The sequence below is a fragment of the Cyclopterus lumpus genome, chromosome 5 (genome assembly GCF_009769545.1).
Source record: "Cyclopterus lumpus isolate fCycLum1 chromosome 5, fCycLum1.pri, whole genome shotgun sequence".
In the NCBI taxonomy this organism is placed as follows: domain Eukaryota; kingdom Metazoa; phylum Chordata; class Actinopteri; order Perciformes; family Cyclopteridae; genus Cyclopterus; species Cyclopterus lumpus.
Window position 1 is genome coordinate 20,307,725 of NC_046970.1, and position 20,118 is coordinate 20,327,842.

Consider the following 20,118-nt stretch of genomic DNA (forward strand, 5'->3'; position numbering starts at 1 on the left):
AAGTTGTCTTGACGCACGTGGCTAACTGTTGAGTTTACTCATGTAATTGAGTGTTTGGTACCCGATTGCACTAAATTCCCTGCATAATAATACAATCGATAACCAGTGGCCAGATCCAGTTGGTAACACGCGTGCTCCTTCTGTTTGTAGTGTAAATATATAAATATCTTTATTCGAGACAACATTTTGACAAAAGTCCTTCGAGCAAGTCTAAAGTTATTATTTTTTTTTATGGAGGATGCTTTTGTGAAGCAAGTGACATTTACACACGGCCATTTTCCTTATTGCATCAGGGTCCTGTTGAATATGTACATTGATAAACCACAATACAATGCACAGTACAAAAGCCACTTCTTGTTAACTTTCAACATATCTGCAGACTCAAAACATGCATCAGGGAGTGCAGTGACAGAGTATACTGCACGTATTGTTTCAGCTTTAAAACTCAAATAACAGCTCAGTGAACGGGGGAGGCCAAATGGGATTAAACACGTTTTTTTTTTGAAGGGTGCACGAGGCTTTGACATGCAGGCTTATTCTAAGTTTGTTTTAACACTCTTAAAATGTAAAGTACTTATACTGTATACCCTGAGAACGGTTCTAAAAAAAAAAAGGAACAAGCAAGATTTCATGTTGAAGACTTGACAGAAAATGATGTAATGAAAAATAGATCATGTATTGCTGGAAGTTACCGAACAAAAAAAAGAAATTATATGATATCCGAGTTCACATTGTGTTCACAAAGTTCTGGTGTTTGCTGTAATTCCCACCACTTTTTCTTAAACTCACGCACGCATGCACAGACCCAACGGTTACGGATTGGGGATTACAATTGCGGACTTGTCTGAAGGGATAAACCTTTGGGCTAAAGCCTCTCTCTGACCAGACTCTCTGAGTTTACTCAGAAGAATAACCTGAAAGGGAAAGAGAGGAGGACGGATAACTGGTGGAGATCCATCACTTCTCAAAAAGAAGAAAAGGTAGGATAATACAGTTTTTATATAATCAACCCTCTCACCATTGAATTAAAACAAAATACGTTCTCAATTTTGTGAGCTCTGTTTTTTTTTTCTTCTACTGATTAAACGTTGTAATATTGGCAATTTTCTGTTGCGAATGTATCACATTTAATCCATCAAACAATTAGTTTAAATGTTAATGCAGAAAGCTTACAGTAAGCAGTAATTGAGGTTTTAAGTTTGAATACCTGATCAAATTATATTAATTTATACATTGTTGTGGTATTCTGGTGTATATTTTGGAATATAATAACTTGAGAAACTAAATTGAATTTGCCTAACTTAGGTATAATTATACAGGGTCAGTTGTGTTTTGTGGGATAAAAGAGGCCATAGAGGTATCTTTTTCCCACTATGGAACTAATTGTTTTTCAGCTAATGAGGAGCACAAGCAGCTCCGTCACAGGCATTTAATTTATGCTTCAAAACAATGCACCCCTCCCTCCTTGGGTCCCCCTCCTTCACAAATACCTTTCTTTCTTCCATAAGAGTATTACCCAAAGATGTCTCATGTGCCCCGAGCAGTTCAATATTTCAAGGCCCTCTGTGAACAAACTCATTGTTTCCCATTGTTATCAGAAGACTTCCATAAACCCTATGATATGATGAAATATAGTTTGGATTTGGTTATGAAGATTCCTGAAATAAATCGTCGTATTTTCTATTTTCCATTCCTGAACAAATCTGACATGGCAGTTTGCCACGTCAATACCTGTTAACATTTGCTTGACTTTTTTTATCAAGCACGAAGTCTTCCGGGTGACCGAGGACTCACTTCTGATCCTGGAAGCAGCATGGATATGCAGTTTGTCTATGACGTTTTAGGGTAAGAATTGCCGTTTATTTGGCAGCTGTCACTAAACCTTTTATCCTCCGCGCTAACACCTCTAGAATATTTTCTCAAAGTCAAATCCCTGCCTTCGTCTCCTCTCCGTTCTCTTTCAGGGAAAATGCTTGGTCATACATCAGTGCTACCTTCGTGGCGTTGTGGATTATGGTGTGGTTGTACAGAGACAGCCTGCAGATTGAGAACATCGCCGAAAAGCACGTCTTTGTGACCGGCTGTGACACGGGGTTTGGAAACCTGCTGTGTCAGAACCTCGATCGTAAAGGTTTCCACGTGCTCGCTGGCTGTCTCACAGAAAAGGGAGCCGACGACCTGAAGAGGTTGGCGGGCCCTCATTTGAAGACTGTCCTTCTGGATGTGACCAATCAGGACAGCATCCAGAAAGCCATGGAGTGGACCGAGAAGGAGGTCGGCGATAAGGGTGAGGGATGATGCTGCGTTGTTTGATGAATGGGACGACTGACTTGATCAAGTTTCACAAAGCAGATCTGCAACACAAGACGTGTTCTTCCACTTTTTGTCTTTAATTTTTTCGTTGTAGGACTCTGGGGTGTTGTGAACAACGCTGGACGCTCATTACCCATGGGTCCTTCTGAGTGGATGAAAGTGGAGGATTACCACAGCACACTGAAAGTCAACATGAATGGAGTTATTGCCATGACGATGATCTTCCTGCCACTCATCAAAAAGGCCCGGGGCCGTATTGTTAACGTAGCGTCGGTGCTGGGCAGGGTGGCTGCAAACGGTGGCGGATACTGCATCTCCAAGTTTGCAGTGGAGTCTTTCTCTGACTGCCTCAGGTAACAACCGGTGTGCTTTATTAAACACAAAGAAATCATTTTGTGGAGCCAGTTGGCCGTTTTAATGTTATTGACATAGAGAGGCAAAAACTCCCCTAAAGTCCTCAATAATCCTCTTTTTCTCTCATTTTTTTTAAAAACCCTGCATTATAGTTATAAGAACAAATAATCCTTCAAGTTGTAATGGTCACTCATCATTGTGTCCCATGAGGGATATCTGGTTTGCAGACAGATTTTTTATATTCAACATGTTCTTTTTTTTCTAATAGATGAACAATAACACACATTTCCAGCAATAAAACACATCCCATTCAACGGAATTGTAGTAATAAACTAAACAAACTGCTTCCGCATATTCCAGACAGACAAATATGGGCTCATGAGACCAGGCAGTGTTGCCGTGTGTATTTGACGGATATGCGATTGTGTTTTTCATTTCTTGAGCTCAAACTACAAAGCCCATTTATAATATATAACTTTCAATCAAAAGGTTGTCACAAACTTGTTTTGAAGTCTGTTGTCTATATACATCTTTAAAAATGTCTTTTATTATCCTATTCTACATTTCTGTTGTCAGGAGAGATATTAACTACTTTGGCATCAATGTGTGCATTATTGAGCCGGGGTTTTTCAAGACCGCAGTGACGAGCCTGGACCCCCTCGAGAAGGAGCTGCACCGCCTGTGGAACCAGCTCAGCCCTGAAGTACAAGCCAGCTATGGAGACAAGTACCTTGATAAATGTAAGTAGACTAAGAAACTAATCGTTATTTGAAACTATGAGTAAGCATCATTGTCTTTTGTTTGTGATCAAAATCGCAAATATAAAACAGATATAGATAAACAAAATATTTGTGTCACATTTCAAATGAACCTGGAAAGTGACAGTAACATTACATTACATTACATTTCATTCAGCTGACGCTTTTATCCAAAGAGACTTACAATAAGTGCATTAAACCATGAGTACAAACTCAGAAGAACAAGTTAAAGTTAAAAGTCCCATTCAATTTGTTTCCTGAAGACAAGCTGCTCACCTAAAAAATAGATGCTATACAATACAATATACAATACATATATACATTTAAAGGGGGAAGTCCAAAAAATGTTTAAATGCTATCAAGTTTGATGCACAAAATATCTTATTTCATATAAATTCTCATTTTCAGACATCAAGGTCCAGCGTTTGATCATGAACGCTATCTGCGACACTGACATCTCCAAGGTGACCGGCTGCATGGAGCACGCTCTGACCGCTGCCTACCCACGCACCAGATACAGCCCCGGCTGGGATGCTAAGTTTATCTGGATCCCCCTCTCTTACATGCCTTCGTGTGTAGTTGACATTGGGCTGAAGCTGGTGCTGCCTCGCCCGTCAAAGAGCGTGTAACTCATGAGGAGTCAGCTTTTTTTAAATGTCATTTTGATGCATTGCAGAGGTTGACTTAAAGAAATTAATATTTTGCCTTTCTAAATACCCATATTCCTTATCCATGCAGTGACTTGATGTTGCTCCTATTTTCTTTATGTGCCCTTAATCTGGCATGTTCAAGCATTTGGTTTTCTTTTTTTTGTGTGTGTAATTTACTGTTTGATAATTGTTTTGTTTGTTCACACTATGCTGTGCCTTTTGACACTATTGTTTATGTTCATTGATATGGATGGATTTTAATATCAAGAAACTCTCAGAATGCAATGATCAGTGTATTGTATACACAAATAAAAGAAATAGCAAAAAGCCTACCATGCATAAATAATAATGATATGAGACATTTTGTTTTCATTCTCATACTCAGACTCTCATTGAAAGTCAGAAACATTTGAACACATTGCTCCACCGGCATTTGGAAAATTCACATAACGCTGTGCTGCACACGAGAAGGCATTTTGTTGTCACTATTATGCATTACTCTCCAAATGGTATAATATGTAGGTGTGTGTCTATCAAAAGTAAACAAGGCGAAACTTGGGAACTGATTATCAATCACACACAGTCTTCATCCAACACTGATAGGCATTTAAATCTCCTATTTTCTTTTTATTCAGTACGTACATATAATACACGTGTAGTTTTGTTATCTTTATTTACATACTTTTGAGTTCACTCATATTTCATTCACCTTGGTAACAGTTCAGTTCATTTAGTTATCAGTTATGCCACATTGACAGAATGTACTGAACAGGTTCAGCTGGTGATAATCTAAATAATGAACCAAAAAGCTTGTTAGCTGACTATGTGTTGTTGCACAACAGTTCAAAGGCTTTCTTGGACCTACTATCCCTGGCTTAATTAGTGGCAGGTGTGAGGTTATGTTATGATTCTATTATATCTAAACACTGTTTAGCACCATGATAGTGTTGGTCTGTTGCATTAATAATACAGAATAATTGTATGGTAACATAACGTTGAACGAATCCGGATTGACACCCATGAAGTCCTCGTGGCATACCAAAATACATTTGTAGCCCCTGATTGGCTCCTTGATCTGTCAGTTAAGTGACAGCTGCCACTTGAGGTGGTGCGTTTGTAATTGAGCACACAACCCCCCCCTGCTGCTTTCAAGTGCCCCCTCGTAAAATATTCTGTGGCGCATGTCTGGACATTATGCTTGTGATCGTGAAAGTTATATTTTTTTCTAAAGTCAAGTGTTGCAGAGCTACTTGTTGTACAGTGAAGTGTATAAATGTGCTAAATATCAGGCAAATTAATGATTTTTTTAACCAGTTGTGGAAGAAGTACTCAGATATTCTACTTAAGTAACAGTAGCAAAAACACAGTATAGAAATATTATGTTACAAATAAATGTATGTAGCCAAACTAATAATATACTTTAATTACAAAAGTGAAAGTAGGCCTACTCATCAGTCGCCTAACTAAATGTATAAACAGCCTAAATGTTAAAAGTAGTCTAACCTACAATATTTCACTCTTGACATGATAGAAGTATAACGTAGCCTGAATTGAGCTGAATGCAGTTAAGTTAAGAACAATTACCTCAAAGTACAGCAACCTAATTGAGGAAATGTTACTTGTCATCACTGATTAAACAACACAAGCTACTTGGAAAAAAGAAAAGAAAGTTCAGGAGTCGAAAGGTCCAAAATTCCCGACGACACCTGAAGGCAGCAAAACTTCAGCTTGTCATATGCACGTCAGTGACCTGACAGAAGCCGCTGGAAAACAACTCGTAACAACCAGCAATCTTATCTACTGGTTCCTTTGCCGTAAATATCGAGCTGTCAGAGCGTGTTTGTGGGGCGCCATGCAGTGTCTGAGAGCGCTGCGTCTGTCCAGCTCTGTCCAGCTGATCGTCAAACAAACAGACTCAGCGAAGAAGGTTTTCATCATCCAGCCAGCATGTTGTCTGACCACGAAATCCTCAACGACGTCCCAGAGACCACCGTCTACACACCTGGATCATTTCCATGTCAAAACGTAAGTGTCTCTGGGTGAAGATCAGTAGCCTAAGCTTTACCTTTGGCCTGTTGTTGTAGTAGAATTAAGAATATATAGAAATACTGCATCATCACTACAAAGGAGGCCATGTCAGGCCATGTGTCAGTTATCACCATGTGTCATCTATAAATTAGGGAATCGGCTCTCTGATGTTAGAGCGTTTAAAGCAATGTGAGGCAGACACAAGAGTTTCAAAGAGACCGAATCCCCTGCATGCACACTGCAGGTGCACCTGTCAGAAAAATAAAAAAAACAGAAGGAAAGAAACCTGTATTTAATACAGTATATCCTGAAAATCATTATCTCAGCTATGTCTTCTGTAGCCTTGTGTGTTATTGAATATGTCCTCGTCACAGCAGCCTTTTTGACATGTATTTGCAGGGTAAACACAGTTGTAATGAATAACATTAAGTATGACCCTATTTCATTTAGGTGGTTCAGGGTGCTGGTATTGTGCATGCTGGCTCACTGGAATGGCTGTGGCACTTTAGTACAATGGGAGCCTACGTACTGTACTTTTAATAAATTACCCCTGTGTAAATTACCTCTGCTGTAAAAAAAAAAAAGCCTATAGCATGCAAGAGTGTTTGCTTTCATTTTTCATTTTTTTTGAGAGTTTGATCTTCACTTCATCAGGAACGTTCATTCAAAGTCCCACAGCTCGGGAGTGGAAGACCTGCTTTTCTACACCATCACAGATGGAAAAGAACAAGTCCCAATTTCCTACTTTACCTCAGTAAGTAGCTTGAGGGCCACCAACCTCACAAACCAAGCATCCGCCTGTCTATCTGTTCATGTATGTGGTCCACTGTGGTTTGCAGGCCCTGAAGAAAACCGGCCTTCACCCATCAGACCCTCGTCTGAAGGACTGCATGGAGGAGCTTCGACATGCTGTGAAGGAATCGGTTAATGAGGTGATGATGGACAGAGACCTTTTCCACAGGTGAGACATTACTGAATCAAATGCATTTAGACAACTCACTTCAACATCAGTAAACTTAACAGATGTGTGCAGATGCAGATTTAAAGGAATAGTTCCGCCCTGACGGCCCAATAACATGTGGTGGTTTGCTGAAGTTTTCACTGGCTCTACCCGCCCCGATAAAAAGTAGTGCTCTTTTTTTATTTTTTTATTTGTGGTGTTCAAAACACCACAAATATTTTTCTAATTAGAATGACGCAGTAAAAAAATTATTATCCACCACAGACCCTGTTGTTTCATTGAGTGCAACTTAAGTGCACTCTCCTGTGCAGAGGGAGGAACACCGCTCACTACAAAGACTCGTGGTAACATTTCTGCAACTTTTAATGAGCAACAAGCGTCATGATGTCACAGATGAGGAGTTTTGTCTTGAAAGCAAATTTTGAACTGAGCCATGTTGGGATTTTACTTTTCAGAATGAAACAGATCATCTTTGGGCGGGAGACACCACAAGGTTTCTTAGATTATTGCTTATTTTTGGGAGTGTTGCTCGTCTTCAGTACGACGGCCCTCGGCTTGGATTTGTGTCTCATCGCTGACTGTCTCATGTTGTTTTGTTTTCCATTCACTACCCTGTGTAGGCATGAGCCCAAACTATTCTTAGTCTGACCTTCGTACACAATCCATTCGAATGAAGCATTTGTTGTATTTGACCCGCTGCATGATTATCTCCGTCTTTGTCTTTCTTCCCTTGTCTCCAACACACACACACACACACACACCACATTACATTACTGATTCATTACTGAAGTCATTTATGACAAGTCTAACAGCAATGTGAAGAATTCACACAGCACCATGGACACATTCATAACGTAACGCATGACTCAAATGTTTTCCTTGAACTCTTTGGCAGTTTTTAAGGCCGTCGTCTTCAGTGGGCTGTAAATCCATTGCTGTCCTTCCGAGTGGTCGCCCCCAACCTCAAAAAAAATAGGTTTCATAATATATTGCAGGCCAATGCAGAAATGGATTTTCAGGTTTGGCATACAAATTAAATAATTTCACCTGAGTATCGTCATTGAAATCTAATACTTCAGATTATTTGTTTTGGAATGATTCCTTGTACCTGCAATCAATCTTCGGTATTTACCAAAGAGGTAATAATAGCTAACACATTTTATTATCCCTGTCTTCTCTGTTGATTAATATATAACTAGCCAACGATAATCAGTAAAACCTCTGTGTACACTTGAAGCTAACATGTGTTTGCATACAGAAATGGTAGACATGTGTTCAGCTTAATTCACTAAAACCTGGAGGTGTGACAGCCTGTGTTATGTAGTTAGTGTGTAAGGACATGTTCCTCAAAGCAAAGGCCCGTTGTAGACTGATAGCTGGCAGCTGCTGCGCTCACACACACACACACACACGCACACGCACACACACGCGTACTATGTTACAGTAAATTCAAAAGTATCTATTTCATTTTCAGTGAGTTGCTCCTGAGTTATGCCGTTTTTTTCTTTTAAGATGTGTCGGTGGGAACATCGTCCTGCTGATCCAGGCCTTCAGAAAGAAATTCATCATCCCGGAGTTTGACGTGTTTGCACAAAAAATAAATAAGATCTACGACATGGTTAAAACCCAACGTGATGGGAAGGTTTGCATTTGTTTGTTTGTTCCTTATTGTGTAGAAATGGGAATTACATTTTAGGATTGCTAAGTTCTAAGTTTTTTTACTGACTAACACAAGGAATGTAGAATGTTGTTTAAGCCTGAAACGCATGTTTCATATGGGTCACCTATTGAAGTAGTGCTGTGTATGGTTTAGTCAAGAACAATCTTCAGTTAAATATTGACAGCTTTCTTTAAATTCATACTGCCTTCTAAATATTTTCCTGCATGACAATCAACACTGAAGATGAATGGCATTAAAGATAATGGCATTACACAACGCTCATTGACTCACTCCAACCTTCTGCTCATACACAATAATTGTTGTGACACTTTATTTCAAACTGTGTGATTTAACTCTTACTGTGCTTCTCTTGTGTTTTCTGACTTTAGGTAGCGGACTACATCCCCCAACTCGCTAAGTTTAGTCCAGAACTGTGGGGCGTCTCTTTGTGTACAGTGGACGGACAGAGGTACGAATAACAGATTAGTTGTTGACAAAAACATCGGCACCACAACGTCCATTTAGTAGCTTTTGTGTCGCTTGTAGCTTATTTTATATCACATGATCTTCATCGATAAACAGTTATCCCAGATTACTTCCTGAGCACTTTGAAGACTTCTCATCCTTATTGGCTTAAAACGTTTCGATTGATTCGACTGATGCTGAGGACGACCATGAGATATGATTGAAAGCTCCAGATCAGCTACTCAGTGGACCTTGTGGTGAGATTGTATTGTCGACTACTGTTTCCCAGATTAAGAATCAGAAGGGTTTTTATTGCAAAGCACATTGGCACACACAAAGTGTTGAGTGTATTTAAAGTGAAGAGTTAAGAATGGACTTTCAATCTCAACAGATCAGTTTTGTCAATTATTGAACAAATTAACTTATTCTTGTTCTGTGATATTGATGCAATGCTCCTGTCAATCATTACAGTTTTTAGGCCTCAGAGTGTGAGCCCTACGTTCGCAACAGAGTCAGAAACGAGGGGTAAATCTGGACGAGAGAGCTCAAAATAGTGCTGGCCCTCTTCCTTATTTGTGCCTTTTTTGAAATGACCTCAAGTGAGACAGCGAACAACTTAAGTGCCCTAGCGTTGCTGCTGAGGAGCCGACTCGCACGGCTGTGGCTGCACTGTAATATGTATTACATCTTCCAGGTGGGATTGTCAAAGTGGCTCTGTTTTTATGTTCAGTGAGAGTTGAAACCTTCTGTCGTCTTCCTCCAGGCACTCGGTAGGCGACACCAAGCAGCCGTTCTGCCTGCAGTCCTGTGTGAAGCCCCTGCAGTACGCCATCGCCGTCCATGAGACGGGGACAGAGAGGGTTCACCGTTACATCGGCATGGAGCCCAGTGGACTCAAGTTCAACATGCTCTCGCTTGATGATGAAGGTGTGCCGGGCCTCATCACTTTCCTATTGGATCATTAGCTCTTTGACTCTGAGCCAGGTGGCAACGTCCAGGTCTGGAATGTGCAGCCAATGAGGAAGTGCCTTAAACATGCATCCTCTCTCCTGGCCATCAGGGGGCGAGACTCCTCTGGTTGCTAAAATAAGTCAAATTGTATGGAAGTCGATGAGAAAGTGATCCTACTTCTCACTTGATTTATTACCTCAGTAAACATTGTAAACACGTGTTTATGGTCTTTATCGACATAGTTTCAAGTCTTCTTCAATACAGAATATAGTTCATTAAGTAAATTATGATCCCATTTAGAGAAAACTAGACAATAAATCGGGGTATGCTTCAGGGCGTGGCCACCTTGTGATTGACAGGTCGTTATCGTCTTACAGCTTTAACCCTTTCACACTGGTTTTCAGTTCATGATAGGTCATTTTAGGATTTTGGTTGCCTAAATATGTCTTAATCAGCGTCCGGTTGTATTTTACTTCACCCTCTTGCGTCACTTCTGGTTGCAAAAACAAAATGGCTTCAGAACCATAGTCCACAAATGAGTGACATAACGGTGACCACATCCAGATCTTATATACAGTCTATGCACTCAGTAAATATTAAACTTCTCACTGATATATTATGTATTTTGTATAGGAGCCCTCATAAACATTGTGTCTTATCTCCCAGATAAGCCCCACAACCCCATGGTGAACGCTGGAGCCATAGTGATCAGCTCTCTTATCAAGGTAAATAGATGGACAGACGTCCTGCTGCGGGACAGTTGAGTCAGCACATAAAAGTCAGCGACACAGAACATTTTACAAACAGTTGCTTGTACTTTGGAGTCACACAAGCATTCAATTTTGCAACTGATTCCATTTTTTTTATTTGCCCAAAATCTGTTTGATTTACTTCACACAAAAAAAAAAAGACACATCATTTGAATTTAGTATAATGTTTTACTTATTGTTGTATACACAGAAATTGCCGTCAGTTATTGTCATTATCTCTAACCTTTATTGACATGTCTCTCAGTACATTGAAGTGTTTTTTTAACTAGAACAGACACAAAATATTAATCTTGTTTTTTATTTATAAATAAGTGTTCTAGTTTAGAGCCTGCAGGCTGTTGATGTTATGATCTTCATGACAAAGCCTGGGGGGATGTAATAAAGCAGCTGTACAGTAATAAGCTATTAATAAAAATATTATTTATATATATATATTATTTTTTTTAAATCAGGTTTTGAGAACTCTTATCTTATTGACAGCATATGACTGCTTTTTCTTAACATATTTAAAGCTTGTCTTGTAGATTCAAATCAGAAAAATACAGGTTCATGTTGTTGTCTGTAGTATAATAAATAATCCCTGAACTCTCCCTGAGCTCTGTGATTTATGACCACTGCCTATCTTTCCTCTTGTACTGTACCCGCTAATAAACAGGTACTAAATTATGCAATCAGTGATACAGTCATGTATTGTTTCACCCGACAGTGTTATGAGTACTGTAGTACCAAAGTCATCAGTCAAGTTCAGTGTTCATGAATGTGGCAATTACAATCAAACACATGCAAATGGCTCGTGCTTTGTTTTTCAGCCTCATTCGAATAAGGCAGAGAAGTTTGACTATGTAAGTAGTGTGCCTCGTCTCCGTTAGCACCACGAATAGGAAACTAATGGTAGATTGTGTCATTCCTCAGAGATGCTGCAGTACTCGGAAAATATTGTCTTTGTTCACCCAGGTTATGGAGTTTGTGAAAAAGATGGCTGGCCAGGAGTATGTGGGATTCAGCAATGCCATGTGAGTGCGCTGACGAATACATTTGAGGCGTTTTGAAGTTAATATATCTTTGTTCAGTACACCGAAGTTGAAAGACAGTGTTAGCCAAATGGCCTGGCCACTGTTCTATTGCATTATTGATGTTTCTGTATTGACATCTCTGCCTCTCTGTGTCAGGTTCCAGTCAGAAAAAGAAACGGGCGACAGAAATTTTGCCATTGGATACTACATGAAAGAGAAGAAGGTCAGTTACCGAATGCCGAAATATGTGGCATTGGAAAGGCCTTCTATTTGCAGTTGCAAAAGCTGAATACCCAAAAAGTGTATCTCTGACAAATCTAATAATTGTTTCAGCGCTGCATGTAAAGCTAGTAGTTTAATTTTTAATATTTTGAAAAGCCAGATTGTTGTCTGGTAAAAACACATTTTCAACCAAGATATTGTTTTTAATTTTTTTTTTTTGATTTTTCATGACAAAAACATGTACCTTCCATGCATCTATCAATTTCTTAGACAAACAATCTTTGAGCCTAATTGAGATTGCCTTTCACCTCTCACCCCCTGTGCATCCACTTTATCATGATAGAGGCATTATCCACAACCTTTTGACCCCACTTGAGGAGCCAGACTAAAAGATAACCTTATGACAAGACCAAGATATTCTTGATTCTCATAGTACAACTGAACAGTGCTACGTAATAGTCACAATGATCTTATTTCCTTCACCAGTGTTTTCCTCCGGGAGCAGATATGATCGATTCCCTGGACTTCTACTTCCAGGTAAACATGCTCTGCCGTGAGTGGAGCTTTTCATGAAGAATCATTACATCTATAATCTTGTGGAGCTTTAGATTGATTTAGCTGTCGTGAAAAAGATCCAATGGTTTTTGACCGTGAACTGGTCCTCCTTTTGGCCTCAGCTTTGCTCCATCGAGGTGACCTGTGAATCGGGAAGCGTCATGGCTGCCACTCTGGCCAACGGAGGGATCTGTCCAATCACAGGCGAGCGTGTCCTGAGTGCGGAGGCGGTGCGCAACACTTTGAGTCTCATGCACTCATGTGGCATGTACGACTTCTCGGGCCAGATGGCTTTTCATGTGAGTAACAGGAGGAACGTGAGTGTACCAGCTCTCTGGCAACAACAGAAATAAACAGATGAATCAGCGTGATCACTGTGAAGGAAATGCTTTTTTCATTTGTTGACCTGAAACAAATCCCACATCTCTCATCTGCCAGGTGGGCTTGCCGGCCAAATCCGGGGTGTCCGGTGCCATACTGCTGGTGATCCCCAACGTGATGGGAGTGATGTGTTGGTCTCCTCCTCTGGACAGAGTTGGAAACAGCGTCCGGGGAATTTACTTTTGTCAGGTTAGACAAAGGTTTTTCCACTGTTCCTGGCAGAGGAGAAGATGCTTAAATGAGGCCACTATGTTCAGAATGTGTATGGGATTATAGCATCAAATCATTTTTAGGGCATATTCTTTAGTTATTACTCTCTGCTGCGGTGTTGTTTTAAAAAATATATATGTTCACTCTATTGAAGCCAAACATTTTTAAATCTTACACAAAGTGACTTTAACTTGCTTCGTTAGACAAACCAATTCAAGTTTGTTCTACCAAAACCAAAATCCTGAAAAGTTTAGTTCAAACAATCAATATCGTCGAGATTTAAACTCCGTAGCTGCCTTTAAAGAAAAACAAATTGTGATACTGATTACTAGAGCATGATGACATAAAATCATTCCAGTGGCCTCAGAGGTTTAGTTTTTCTGTTAAAGCCTTGTTCTAAAAAAAGAGTTTGCATTATAGTTTTCTTTGTCTGAAAGCATAGAATGATACAGAAGTCCTCCAGCGTTTTCCTCCTCCTAACCATTATATTCTATCTTACGACACCCTCAGGAGCTTGTTTCACTCTTCAATTTCCACAATTATGACAACCTGAGGCACTTTGTAAAGAAGCAGGATCCTCGCAGACCGGATGGAGATGACAGGGTTTGTTGCTTTTGTCAGTTTGTTCTTGCTGGTGTGTTGAATGTGTTTTGTGTCACTGTGTTTATGGGTTTTTTTTTCCCCTGTATTTGCAGAACAAGTCTGTTTTTAATTTGATGTTCGCCGCCTACAGTGGGGATGTGTCTGCCCTGAGAAGGTACATCACCAGCCAAGCTGATTATTGTCTGGGCCGTATAGCAGATGGCCTTCACAATGTTAACACCAGGCGCGGGGGGCCTGAAAAACAATTGCATTTAATGAATATCGAACATAAAGTGGAGTGAACTGCTTCAATGGTGCTTGGCATATGTTTTACAGATGTGAAGGGTAATTTCTGTATTACTTTTTGTGATAATGCATCTGTCTATATAAGTGAAAATAATCATATTGGTACTTTCATGTAGATGAACTGAAATCTAAAATATGTTGTAGTGTCACGGGCTGTCGCTAGGACAGGCTAGCCTGGGGCGGTGCAAAGAGAGAGATGAACACAGGCACGTCTGAGGGTATTTAACAAAAGTCCAGGTTTATTTCCCCATCCCACCAGCAAGGTAACATCCAAAAACAACAAAGTATCAAAAAAAAGGTCCCGTTAGATAACACAAAACATCCCGGAGGAGAAAGTGGTTAATTAACCAAACAAAAACTCAATCCTGGTGAATCCAGGCTACGAGGTCCTCTCCCTTGTTGTCCTCTTCCAGGTGCTCGTGGGTTCACCTTCCGCTCTCCCTTCTCCTTCCCAGGTGCTCTCCCTTAAGTCTCCCAGCCCTGCCTCAATCAGGTGCCTTAAGCAGCTGCAGCTGGGTGAGCGGTGAGGCAGGCTGGGAGATGTAGTTTTTGCACTGGTGGCCACTCTGTAGCGCCCATCCACTACCTGTCCCCTTGTGATGCCACAATGTATTTGTAGTTCTATATTTATATTAACTGAAGTGTACTTTTATTCATTCCTTCAGGTTTGCTCTGTCATCCATGGACATGGACCTGAAGGACTATGATTCTCGAACAGCGCTACATATCTCTGCAGCAGAGGGTGAGCTCCACGTGATCTGTCCATCTGTGGTTCTGTTATTTAGTGAAGGAGCAGCACTCAATCACTTCCACGGGCAAACTGTAGAGCAGTCAGGCAGCAAATCAGTTTGACCACTTGGCAAAAATAAGACTTCCTCAGCTCTCAAAGGTCTGCATTGAAAAGCAGAACATTATGAACTCCAATAAATCCTGAATGAAACATAAATAAACCACTTATTATCCGACTCAGCCCTACTGTGTGTGTGCCCATGATAAACCAACAAAGGGGGTTTCACTTATTTTGCTTGATTAGAGCATTATGTGGGCGTGTACATCTCTATCGCCCACCTTTTTGTTTCGTTGGGAGAAGTTACACCGGTTAGAATCATCTGTAGGCTACCTGAGATATATATATATATATATATATATACTGTGTATAAACTTTATTATTATTAGCAATCACACAAGATATATTTGTTAACAGATTAACCCTTCAAATGTGTTTTGTTTGTGGTCAAAAGTAAGTGCCAATCAGCTCTTTGTTCAGGCAACAGCCCGGAGTTTCCCACCATGCTCTGGGTCGCCTCGATCTTTTGAGGTTATCGTTACTTACAGCGCAGCTCCACCTGACATTAACCTGAGCAGTTAAAAATGCCTCTGTGTGTTGTTCAAGGCCTTCAGCTTCGTATATATTAAGTTAATAAAGCTAGCCGAAAACACTAAATCTGGCACATTTTCTCTGGCTGGAGAGTCCGTAAACTCTGCTGGTAGATGCTGGTCGGCTTGTCAGGCCACACCTGTCCTTGACGGAGGATTGGACAGGTGGAATAGAACAACGATGCAGTGAGACAAAATAACAACTGTGTGCTCGTGGTGGTTCTAAGACAACAGCTTATGAAAAGTTAATGATTTCAGCTTTAAAATACTTCAATTTCCGAAAGAGGGTTGATTGAAACAACAAACCAAGAACACCTTTTATTATAGAAACAATTAAGCTTAGAGGATAATTGTATTTTACTTGCATTGTGTGTTCACCACTCCGATTAGCGCTAAATTACTTTTCACTTCATTTGATTAACTCGGGAGGCACAGTACCTTTTGGCTCACATTATACAAACCCAATAACGAATCGGCTCACACAGCCTCTCAGGGCGCCATATGGTCGATTTATTTATCGTCTGTTGTGCTCTAGGTTTATTCACAGCACAGATTTACTGCTGCGCTGCAACGAGTTCAACAGTGACATTTAAAAAAAAAATAGCCTGGTAAGCAAGTCATTTGTTTACGAGATAAACGTGGGAGTAATAACAGTTTTCTTGCAAATGAAAAAGGCAGAGCTCTGTGCTCCTGATTCGGAGTTGGATCGTGACTGGATGAAAAAAGTGCTACTTTTTCTTCCCCAGGTACTTTGTATTCTTAGCAATTCCTGTTTTTTTTTCACCCACAATTTGTCACGATGTCAGACACACTTGTAAATTCTGAAAATCGTTCTAGTTTGGTCAATATGATTTTAAGGAGTGTGTTGCACTGGCATACATTTTTTAACACAAACATTGTCACTATCTACTATAATTTTCACAGATGTGAAACTATAAACGGTCGTCTTTTGTGTTCCTTCTCAGGTCATAAAGATGTGGTGACGTTCCTCACTGAAATCTGCAAAGTTGACCCATTTGTAGAAGACAGGTAAGAACAGCATCTAACACTTGTGTTTTTCTCCTTTTTAGATTTGAATTTCTTTACTGCACTTATTATGATTAAATATGTGTTTTGTTTTATGTTGTTTTCAGATCAATGACGTACATTTCCTCTCCTTTTTTGTGAGCTAATTTTGCTGAGAATAACCCATTTTTAGACGATCACAGGAAGTCTTCAAGCATGCAGCCATAACTGTCCACCCAAAATATTAGAATGACGATGTGCATTTTGTCATTCATCTTATCATTCTATTCTTGCACTTCAGGAACAACCTATTTAATCTCATGTGGTATTACATCTCTAGTACAAACACGTAAAAGAATGTACAAGGTAACCTAAATCTAGATCCATATGCCTTAGTGGCAGACTTGTCCTGTATTAACAGATGAAACCAAGACTGTTATTTAATTAATACATCATGAAGACAACATTTGAAGTTGTCTTTACCACATACTGTTACTTGAATTATTGTGCACTGCTGAAAATGTTCACTGACGTATGTGCTGACTCCTCTCCTCATCCTTTGTACTCATTGCTGTGCAGGTGGGGCAACCTCCCAGTCGATGACGCCTTGCAGTTCGGACATGAAGAGGTGGTGAAGGTGCTGAAAGACTACCAGCAGGTCTGCAGGCAACAGGAAGCGCAGCACACCGAGGCTGAGCATTCCCCGATTCTGAACACCATCGAGGGCATAGTGTGATGTATCGCATGTAACGCGTCAGGGAGTTTGTGCAATCTGTCAAGTTTTGAAATGTGTCGCTCCATTTGTCGCACCCAAAAGGAGTTTAAAGAAAGACCAGAAGATGACTGTAACACAAATGAACGATGCAAACTGCAATGAAGGAAAATGATGAGCGGGTGAAAAGGAAAATGTTAGCAGCATGAAAATAGACTGTAAACTTGAAACGAAAATAGAATGCAAACAATGAGGCAGAGGGAAAAAAAGAACAAAACAAGCCAATAGAATACAACCCTTTTGTGGGTTTGTGTAATCAATAGTATATGCTGCAAATAGATCAAGCCTAATTTCAAATCTGTAATGCTGGAATACATCATCAACCTAAACACAATGTTTATATTGGGTTGTATGTAGCAGAGGATCTGAGTATTGTAAATGAGGGATTTGATATTTATACTTGCAATGCTTCACATTACTTACAACAAGACATGTTTCCAGTTTTTTTTATTTATACTATTCTATTGTGTCTTGTTGAAACATCTGAATATGAAAAAACTAATTGACATGTTTGGATGTAAAAACTCAAATCTTACGTTTTGTAAAAGGTAAACAAGGGAAGGAAATGTACATGATCCCAATAAACATAATGTAGGATATATTGTTTTTGTAATGTTCTTCAGCTGTAAATAAGTGCACTGGATTCCTAATAATACATTATTATACACAGTGTCATAACATTTATGCACATTGTATCTCTTCATAAACAAGAAATTCCAAAAAGTAATTTACGTGAAATTATTTGACATTGAAAACATCCATTAAACATTTTTTTGATCTGCCACCCATGGTTTAATTTAGCTTTGATTTAATTTTATGATGGTAGACAATGCGTCATGCAGTCAGCAATTTGTTGTTGGCAACTAAAAAAATCAGCTGAATGTAGAAACAATATGGAGAAGCCGCAGGAGAGGTGTGACATTGTCAGGAGGGGGTCGGTACGCGATTGTTTTAAATGCAATTAGTACAAGAGTGTGTTTTGAATAATTATATTTTCTCAGAAACAGCTAGACATTCGGCTAGTGACGATAAAGGATACAACTAATGTATGCTAAGTCATAGCCAGCTCATTTTAACAGACTTTCCCTCTTCTTTATTTATAGGCAGGAGAGTTAATCAGTGTTGACAGACTGTCCCCTCACTGACCTGTGGCTGATAAATGCTGAGATGCAGGATGGCGGCTGTGGCCACGGTACGCAGTTGTCCTAGCTACCACCAGATGGCACTGTGTCCCCATCAGAAGGACTTTCTGTAAACCCACAGCATCAGTGGCATAGGACTGCAGAGATACAGAGCAGCTTAGGTACCTGCAGAGATACAGAGAGTCTTGGGTACCTGCAGAGATACAGAGAGTCTTAGGTACCTGCAGAAATACAGAGAGTCTTAGGTACCTGCAGATACAGAGCGTCTTATGTACCTGCAGATACAGAGCGTCTTAGGTACCTGCAGATACAGAGCGTCTTAGGTACCTGCAGATACAGAGCGTCTTAGGTACCTGCAGATACAGAGCGTCTTAGGTACCTGCAGATACAGAGCGTCTTAGGTACCTGCAGATACAGAGCGTCTTAGGTACCTGCAGAGATACAGAGCGTCTTAGGTACCTGCAGACATACAGAGCGTCTTAGGTACCTGCAGAGATACAGAGAGTCTTAGGTACCTGCAGACATACAGAGCGTCTTGGGTACCTGCAGACATACAGAGCTTCTTGGGTACCTGCAGGGATACAAAGAGTCTTAGGTAGCTGCAGAGATACAGAGAGTCTTAGGTAGCTGCAGAGATACAGAGAGTCTTAGGTACCTGCAGACATACAGAACGTCTTAGGTACCTGAAGAGATACAGAGCGTCTTGGGTACCTGCAGAGATACAAAGAGTCTTAGGTAGCTGCAGAGATACAGAACGTCTTAGGTACCTGCAGATATACAGAGCGTCTTAGGTACCTGCAGAGATAAAGAGCGTCTTAGATACCTGCAGAGATACAGAACGTCTTAGGTACCTGCAGAGATACAGAGAGTCTTAGGTATCTGCAGAGATAAAGAGCGTCTTAGGTACCTGCAGATACAGAGTGTCTTAGGTACCTGCAGAGATACAGAGTGTCTTAGGTACCTGCAGAGATACAGAGCGTCTTAGGGACCTGCAGAGATAAAGAGCATCTTAGGTACGTGCAGAGATAAAGAGCGTCTTAGGTACCTGCAGAGATACAGAGTGTCTTAGGTACCTGCAGACATAAAGAGAGTCTTAGGTACCTGCATACAGAGCGTTGCGAAGCAGAAAAGAGCTTATACGAGACTGACCTGACATCCAAAGAGACTGCTGACAGATGCAGCAACATGCAGGGAGTCCTGCTTCAGCTGGGAAGAAGAAACTGCTCTCACATTGTGTTCATTTCAAATGCCATTGTTGTTTTTATTTATGTTTTGATTGTGTGTGCCTCAGTGTGTCTCATGCTCTCTGTTGCCAATAAAAGAATGTTTAATCACTATCTTTTGGAAGCTTGGGGTCCAGGACTGTTCCTGTAAAAAAAAAAAATTGGGCCTCTTTATCAGCATGGCAGACTGGTGTAAGATTGTGGATGATTTGATTTGGTGGATAGGAAAATCAATGAAAACCAGAACAATAGATGATTACCTTAAATCAAAAATACATATTTTTTCCCATTTAGCTATCTTAGTGCTATTGTTTGCTTATTGTATTGTTTTGGTTTGAGTGGCCTAGTTTTGGAGATATCGGCTGTAGAGATGTCTGCCTTCTCTCCAATATAAGGCATTAGTCGGCACTCTGCACAAGT

At 40.2% G+C, this 20,118-nt stretch overlaps 2 protein-coding genes across 4 annotated transcripts; both read left to right on the forward strand.

Annotated features, from left to right (window-relative positions):
• Positions 1-51: 51 nt before the first annotated feature.
• Positions 52-4,404, forward strand: rdh5 (retinol dehydrogenase 5 (11-cis/9-cis)). Its single transcript, XM_034531805.1, has 6 exons — positions 52-980; positions 1,764-1,845; positions 1,965-2,287; positions 2,408-2,666; positions 3,244-3,407; positions 3,834-4,404. The coding sequence occupies exons 2-6, from the start codon at positions 1,814-1,816 to the stop codon at positions 4,052-4,054; spliced, it is 999 nt and encodes a 332-aa protein (XP_034387696.1). The 5' UTR covers positions 52-980; positions 1,764-1,813; the 3' UTR covers positions 4,055-4,404.
• Positions 4,405-5,817: 1,413 nt separating this feature from the next.
• gls2b (glutaminase 2b (liver, mitochondrial)) lies at positions 5,818-19,771 on the forward strand. 3 transcript variants are annotated; one of them, XR_004609518.1, is made up of 19 exons: positions 5,818-6,100; positions 6,758-6,857; positions 6,943-7,064; positions 8,577-8,706; positions 9,114-9,193; positions 9,953-10,116; positions 10,807-10,865; positions 11,720-11,752; positions 11,865-11,923; positions 12,080-12,146; positions 12,632-12,682; positions 12,823-12,999; positions 13,139-13,270; positions 13,802-13,894; positions 13,987-14,048; positions 14,845-14,921; positions 16,522-16,585; positions 17,141-18,850; positions 18,903-19,771. XR_004609518.1 is itself a non-coding variant. In XM_034533534.1 (19 exons), the coding sequence occupies exons 1-19, from the start codon at positions 5,928-5,930 to the stop codon at positions 18,476-18,478; spliced, it is 1,764 nt and encodes a 587-aa protein (XP_034389425.1). In that variant the 5' UTR covers positions 5,818-5,927; the 3' UTR covers positions 18,479-19,771. The 3 variants fall into 3 exon arrangements, 2 of the variants coding, with proteins under 2 accessions (XP_034389425.1, XP_034389424.1); XM_034533534.1 differs by having other exon boundaries at positions 17,141-17,219; positions 18,437-19,771; XM_034533533.1 differs by having other exon boundaries at positions 17,141-19,771.
• Positions 19,772-20,118: the final 347 nt, after the last annotated feature.